Raw genomic sequence first — 7,977 nt, 5'->3', positions numbered from 1 at the left:
CACCTGTAACCCTGGGGCTGACTGCTCTTCTGTCCGGGTTCAAGGCTTTTATCCCCTTTCTCCTGCTCTTCAGGAGTCAACTCAATGGCACCTAACAACAAGAACATGATTTCTCCCATGTATCATTCGCTGCATGTATCATTTCTTCCATGAATTGTCTACCCCATGCATGGCTCCTTCCATGGATGTTTTATCCCATGCATCATTTGCTCCATACATTGTTTGCTCCATTTCTGTTCTCTGCCATGTAGTATTTTTTCCACACATCCTTTGCTCCATGTATTGTTTTTTTCTACATATCATTTCTTCCATGTATTGTTTGTTCCATGTATTTTTGCTCCATGTATCTTTTATTTATGTGTTATTTCTTCCATGCATCATTTCTTCTATGAGAGGAGAAAGGCAAGAACAGTGACTGCATGGCCACGGCATGAGACTTGATGTGTGTCAGAGCAGAACTATGCTCTGTAGGGTTTTCAGCGTCTGATTTGTCAGAAGTGTCGCGATCACCAGGCCTTTCTTCCCAGGTGCTTCTGGGTGAAGGCAAACAGTTGGCCTTTCAGTTAGCAGCCATATGGATTACAAGAAATGGTCCCAAAAGTCTGCAGACGCTGGGCTAACAATCCCACCCATGAGCCAGGGCTTCTGGTGGAGGCTGAAAGTTCCTAACTGGTCGGGGCTCACCCAAGAACTGACACTGAAGAGGATATGCGAAGCTGAGAACAGACAACACAGCAGACACCCTGCCTTCTATAGGCGAGCAACAAGAGCAGCACAGAGAGCCCAACAGCCTTACCGGCAGGAAAAACAGCTTCTGTGCACGAAGAATGGCCGCATGATCACTCCGGGCAGGGAAACTTGAGTTTGATATGTTGGCAGTTGGAAGGATAGCCTCTTCTGAATCACTCAGGAAAAACTGAAAAAAAGAGAAAGAAGTGCTATGGATTAGTGCAAATTGGATGCATCAGTAGATGCCGAATGGACTAAGTGCTGTTCTCCTTGAGCACAGTGAGCAGATGAGCCAACGTCTCTGTCAAACACCAGGCGCTGCGTGTGTCTGGAGGCTCTAGGAATGTCTATTTGGAAATGGAAATGATTCTTTTCTGTGGAGCTACACACTTAGTGATGAATTCTAGAACTGTAAGATCGACATTAAATATGATGGATGTCCTTTAAAGGTGCAAAGGCACATGGTGGAGGGCATGGATAGAGTTGAGGACCGAAGCTGACATCAGCCTGGACAGAGACACTGAACCCCCTCTGCCGTGACATCACGCCTGCAGGCAGTGTGTCACGGTACCTTCAGGGTCTCTGTCCAAGCATTAAGTGAGTCAGTGGATTCCTATGTGTATTCATTTTACAACAGGAGGTTAATTTGATGGGCAAATGCAGTAACATCAACGGTGCTATCTATGATTCATGAACTCTTGGCAGCTTGGACCATGAGGGGTTAAAAGGCTTGAGAGGAAGGGCCTTTTCAGCACTGTAGGAAAAGGGTCCAATAAAAACAGAGAGATCAACCTGAGCATGTAGAGAGAACCTACTCTGAGGGGACGTCACCAACATCAGCACCAGAAGGAAGTGTCGAACTGTTAGCAAGGCAGGAAAGATCCACTTGTGTGCTCAGTGTCCCGGCCCTCTGTGTCTTTCCTTCCCTCTGTCTCTGTGTCTCTCAGTCTTTCTCTGTCTCTCCCCTTCTATATATCTTCCTATTTATCCTCTCTTATCCCAAATCTCTCTTTCTGTCTCAACTGCTGCCTATACTTTTCAAGCATCCATTGGTCAATCACTCACTCATCAGTCATGTGGTCAAGCATCAGAGGAGTGTTCCAGAAAGATAAACGAGCAAACTGTGCCTTGGCCACCAGGTTCCCTTGACCAAGAGGCACCCCTCCTGTCCATCAACAGAGTCATATTCCCTGCATAGGACCAACCACATGGTTCAAGGTTAAAAAGTGACACCGCATTATGTACCTTCTAGGCTGCTCCTGGGTGCTCTGATCCACACTCTTTGATGGCATAGGTTCTGGGGACAAATCTATGCTAGTTTACCCAGGTGGGAAGAGAGCATTGATTTCACATATTCTTGGGAATGTTTCTGTCATATTTTAAGAATGATGCTACATAGAGTGGCTCCATCTATTACATCATTTGATAAAATTCAGCTAAATGCTGACTGAAAAAGAGATACAGTAAAGTAAAAGAGATATAGTAAATTGTAGGAGCTCTGGTAGCATAGTGTCTTAGGCACTTGACTGCTAACCAGAAGGCTGGCGGTTCAAACCCACCAGCCACTCCTCGGAAGAAAGGTTGGGCAATCTACTTCCTCAGTGATACCACCTCAGAAACCCAAGGAGGGGTCACTATGAGTCGGGTCCGACTTGATGGCACATAACAACAACAACAACAATGTATAAATTGTAAAAAATTGACAGTAAAGAGTTTCTCAAAAAATAACACACTCACTGATTGAGCTACAAATGTGCTAATATTTTGGAAAAAATATATCAAAACAAAATGAAAGGAGTGGTTGCTTGGAAAATATAGGGTTCCAAAACGTTACAAAGTTCTACAAAAAAATCAGGAAGTGACAAAAGGGCATCTTCAACCTTAACCATAAAGCAGACTTTCTTACGTCACCATCAAGGGAAGAAACCAAATAACCAGGACGAGGTTTACGTTTGCTGTACCATGGGCGCAAGCATGCCCATTGAGCGCTGGGTCTCCCAAGGAGTTACTACATGTGACAGGGTGAATGTAAACCAGACTAGAACACTCCAGTGACCACGCACAGTAATTCTCCCTTAACCCCCTCTGCTACTCTTTCCAGGATTTATTAACTCCCCCTAAAATTTTTTAATGACTATGCAAAAGCATTTGACTACACAGGTTCTAATAACAGGAATTCCAGAATACTTAATTATGCTCATGAAGAACCTGTACATAGACCAACAGGATTTCATTCAATATTCGAGGATACCATGTGGTTTAAAATCAGGAAAGGTGTGCTTCAGAGTTGTATCATTTCACCATACTTATTTGATCTGTATGCTGAGCAAATAATCTGAGAAGCTGGACTACATGAAGAAGAACGTGGCATCAGGACTAAAAGAAGACTCATTAACAACCTGAGATAAGTGGATGACACAACTTTGCTTGCTGAAAGTGAACAACACCTGAAGCACTTACTGATGATCAAACACTACAGCCTTCGGTATGGATTACACCTCAACAGAAAGGAAAAAATCCCCATGAATGGACCAATAGCGACACCATGATAAACAGACAAAAGTTTGAGTTGTTAGAGATTTCATTTTACTTGGATCCACAATCAATACCCATGGAAGCAACAGTCAAAAAATCAAATGATGTATTGCACTGGGCAAATCTGCTGCAGAAGACCTCTTTAAAGTGATGAAGACCACAGATGTCACTTTGAAGACTAGGTGCACCTAACCCAAGCTGGGGTCTCTTCAAGCACTTCCTATGCATGTGAAAGCTGGACAATGAATAAGGAGCACTGAAGAAGAGTTGATGTTTTGAATTATGGTGTTGGCAAAGAATACTGAATATACCGTGAACTGCCAGAAGAATGCACACCTCTGTCTTGGATGAAGCACAGTCAGGATGCTCCTTGGCAGTGAGGATGTAGGGACTCCACTGCTCGTACTTTGGTCATGTCAGAAGGGACCATTTCCTGGAGAAGGCTATGATGCTTGGTAAAGTGGAGGGTCAGTGAGAAAGGGGAAGAGTTGTTGAGAGCAAGACGGACTGACACAGTGGCTGCAAAGTGGGCTGGAGCACAGCAAGGATTGTGCGGCTGGCTCAGGACCGGGCAGCGCCTCCTTCTGTTGTGCGTGGGGTCACTATGAGTCAGAGCTGAATTGATGGCACCTGACAACGACAACTACCTCATCAACATAATAAAAGAAAACTCCTATTTCTAAACAGGGTCATATTTAGCGGTCCAGGTGCTAGGATTTGAGGTGGGGGTGATACATTCAATCCACAACAGCCTCTGTAGAGAAGCCCCTCTTATCCCTCATGTGTGTCCCTACACTAGTGTCACCTCTCCGGTGATGGCTTCAGGACCATAGCACACTCTCCTGAGGTCTTTGCACAGGAACACCCCTGCCCTCAGGTCCGACCCCTCAGGGGCACGCAGTGCCTGGGTGATAGGAGTCCACTAGGTGGAGACTGTATGTTACAGAAGAGCGAGAGGAGGCACTGATGGAAGGTGGAGTGTCCCTGGTGAACCTGAGGCACCAGGACAGTTCCATGCAGGACCATGTGGCCAAGGGCCAGCGAGTGCCCACTAGGACGCTGGCCTGCGTGGCCTGGCTGTGAGCCTGGGACCACCAGTCCTTAGTGCCTGCAGGGGAAGGCTGAGCAGCCTCCTCCGTGAGTTGAGCAGTGAGCTGGAGGGGCTGGAGGGGCTGGAGGGGCTGGAGGGGCTGGCACCACTAGTTGGCCCATCTGCCCAGGGAGGCTGACATTCAGCCCTGCCCTTCTCTCCTTCCTCTGGCAGCCTCTGAGAGGGAGGGGCGTGTTGTCAGTTGTCGGGAAGGCCACCACTGAGGAGGCTGGGTTCCTGCGTTGCTGATGGGTGAGAATGGCTGGAAGGCCTTGCACCCAGCCCTGGCAGCATGGGAGAGGAAGGGCAAGAGGAGGCCTCTCTGGCACCCCTTCCCAGGAGACCCTCAGGTGGGATTCTCGGCAGGGTGGCTGGAGGCAGGGCTGTGACCCGCAGTGGTTTTCCCTTGCATGGCCCCCCTGAGTGTCAGGGCAGAACTGGACCCTGTGCTGTGACCTTGAGGAAGGCCCGGCACAGACCCCAGGGCCTCATCCACCCCCAAGTCTTGCTTTTTACGGCGCCTTCATGCAACACATCTGCTCTTGGCCCAGATTCCAAACGCTTTCCCTCCTCCTCATCTTCTGTCCGTGTCTGTCCTCACCTCCCTCCCTCCAGGGGACATGGTGGGCTCTGGACCACCTTCAGGGCTTAGTCGGGCAGCCCTGTGTGCCTGGCTCCCCCGTCCTTGGACATGTTCTGTGGTGGGACTGCTCATGCTTTTGGATGAGTTTGTAGCTGTCAGTTTCCTGCTCTCTGCTCTAAGCTCTGAAAGGTGAGAGCTGACTAGACGTCCGAGCCTCCAGCAATGGGCCAGGCACATGTTAATATTCAATAAAGGAGTTTTTGCTAAATAAATACCATCTACTTTCTAGAAACTACACCATTGTTATTTGATACATATGGGGTATATCTCATCAACCTGATTTTATGCTTCTTGTCGACAAGGATGTAGGTGCTTCAGTAGAATGACTGCATACACCCCCCCCACACACACACACACAATATAATGTCATAATAGTCTGCATTTCCAACAACTGGCCGAGTGTCCCACACAGGAAGCATCAAAACACCTTCCTGCTGCTGCTGCGGAAATACTCATCCCCATGTCTCAGATTGTTGGCTGAAAGCAGAGAATACCAGAAAGATACTGACTTGTGTTTTACTGACTATGCAAAGGCTTTCAATTGTGTGGATCATAACAAATCGTGGGTAACACTAAGAAGAATGGGAATTCCAGAATATTAAATTGTGCTTACGAGGAACCTGTACAGAGACCAAGATGCTGTCATTTGAACAGAACAAGGGGACACTGCATGGTTTAAAATCAAGAAGGGAATGCATCAGGGTTGTATCCTTTCACCACACTTATTCAATCTGTATGCTGAGCAAATGAACTAAGAAGGTGGACTACATGAAGAAAAACTTGGCATCAGGATTGGAGGAAGAATCATTAACAACCTGTGATACACAGATGACACACATCGCTTGCTAGAAGTAAGGATGACTTGAAGCACTTACTGATGAAGATTAAAGACTACAGTCTGCAGTAGGGATTACATATCAGCACAGAGAAAACAAAAATCCTCACAACTGGACCAAGAAGGAGCATCAGGATAAATGGAGAAAAGATTGAAGTTGTCAGAGACTTCACATTGCTTGGTACTACAATCAATGCCAATGTAAGCAGCAGTCAGGCCATCAGACAACGTACAGCACTGAGCAAATCTGCTGCAAAAGATTTCTTTAGAGTGCTGAAGAGCAAAGATGTCTCTTTGAAGCCTAAGGTGCCCCTAACCCAAGCCAGGCAGGCTGCGTAAGCCAGCCAGGTACAGTAGAAGGTGGGTGTTTGGAGCTCCCTGGGGGCTGGACAGTGAACAAGGAAAACTGAAGAAGACTTGATGCTTTTGAGTTCTGGTGTTGGCAAAGAATGCTGAAAGTACCATGGATGGCCAAAAGAACAAACAGATCTGTCTTGGAAGAAGTGCAGCTGGAATGCGCTTTGGAAATGAGATTGGCCAGACTTCACATCACTTACTTTGGTCATGTTGTCAGAAAAGACCATTCCCTGGAGAAGGATATCATGCTTGGTAAAGTGGAGGGCCAAAGAAGGGGAAGGCCCTCAACAAGATGGATTGACACAATGGCTGCAACAACCGGCTCAGGTATAGCAAGGGTTGTGAGGCTAGTGAAGGACCAGGCAGTGTTTCATTCTGTTGGACAGGGGGTCATTGAGTTGGCACTAACGTGATGGCACCGAACAAGAACAACAACAACGCTCAGATGCAGGAGTGACTTCACTGTATGTATTAGGAAGGCACACAGTAAAGTTGACAGCCTTGGAAGCCCTATAGAGCACAGCTCTGCTCTGTCTCCTTGGAAGCTCTTTGCAACACAGTCTCACTGTCACGGGGTATGGCAGTTAGTTACAGTTGTATGTGAATGTAGCCGAGCCTGGTTGAGTGGCTGGGCAGCTGGGCGTAGTTTTCCCCATGGTGAGATTGGTAATGGACTCCATGGTGGAATTTTCTGGAGCAGCTGAGTACCTGCTGTAGGGATGTGATTTGCTTCCAGTCCATAGGAAAAACCTTTGAGGGAAATCACAGGCATCCACATTGGTGAGGAAGAAGTCAAACCATCCCTATTGGCTGATGATATGATCCTATACCTAGAAAACCCAAGAGACTCAGTGCAAAATCTACTGGAACTAATTGAGAGATTTAGCATCGTGGCAGGATATAAGATCAACATCCAAAAATCAGTTGGGTTCCTCTACACCAGCAGAGAGATTGCTGAAAAAGAAATAAGGAAATCAATACCATTTACAATAGCTACCAAAAACATAAAATACTTGGGAATAAATCTTACCAGGGACACTATAGGTACAAAGAAAACTATAAAAAACTACTTCAAGAAAACATAAGAGATCTACATAAATGGAAGACCATTCCATGCTCGTGGATAGGAAGATTGAACATTATGAAAATGTCAGTTCTACCCAAAGCAATCTATACATTCAATGCAATCCCAATCCAGACCCCATCAACATTCTTTAAGGACATGGAGAAACCAATCATTAACTTTATAGGGAAAGGAAAGAGACCTTGGATAAGCAAAGCAGTATTGAAGAAGAAGAACAAAGTAGGAGGTCTCACACTGCTGGATCAAAACCTACTGTACAGCCACAGTAGTCAAAACTGCCTGGTATTGGTATAATGAGACACATAGACCAATGGAATAGAATTGAGAACCTAGAAATAGATCCATCGACCTATGTTCAGCTGATCTTTGACAAAGGGCCGAAATCCATTAAATGGGGAAGAGAATGTTTGTTTAATAAATGGTGCCGGCAAAACTGGATATCGACTTGCAGAAAAATGAAATAAGATCTGTACCTCACACTATACACAAAAACTAACTCCAGATGGATCAAAGACTTAAATGTGAAACCTAAAACTATAGAGTTCCTCAAGGAAAAAACAAGGGGCAAATTTGTTGTTGTTGTTGTTGTTAGGTGCCATCGAGTTCTTTCTGACTCATAGCGACCCCATGCACAGCAGAACAAAACACGGCCCGATCCCACGCAGCTCCATGATCCCTGCTATACTTAAGCCCATCATCACAGC

General features: G+C 46.1%; 1 protein-coding gene across 1 annotated transcript in view; it reads right to left on the bottom strand.

Moving 5' to 3' along the window:
* Positions 1-796: 796 nt before the first annotated feature.
* LOC103210021 (adenylate cyclase type 2-like) overlaps positions 797-7,977 on the bottom strand; it is a gene marked incomplete at its 3' end in the record, with an annotated part of 485,381 nt that continues 478,200 nt past the window's right edge. Inside the window, exon 12 of the mRNA XM_007955948.1 lies at positions 797-916. Coding sequence (XP_007954139.1) covers positions 797-916 — 120 coding nt within the window. The remainder of the gene's footprint in view (positions 917-7,977) is intronic.

Source organism: Orycteropus afer, unplaced genomic scaffold (assembly GCF_000298275.1).
Source record: "Orycteropus afer afer isolate SDZICR_OR568_19922 unplaced genomic scaffold, OryAfe1.0 scaffold00551, whole genome shotgun sequence".
Taxonomy (NCBI): Eukaryota; Metazoa; Chordata; class Mammalia; order Tubulidentata; family Orycteropodidae; genus Orycteropus; species Orycteropus afer.
Note: the sequence above shows the minus strand (reverse complement) of the source record. Positions and strands in the feature narration are given on the sequence as shown.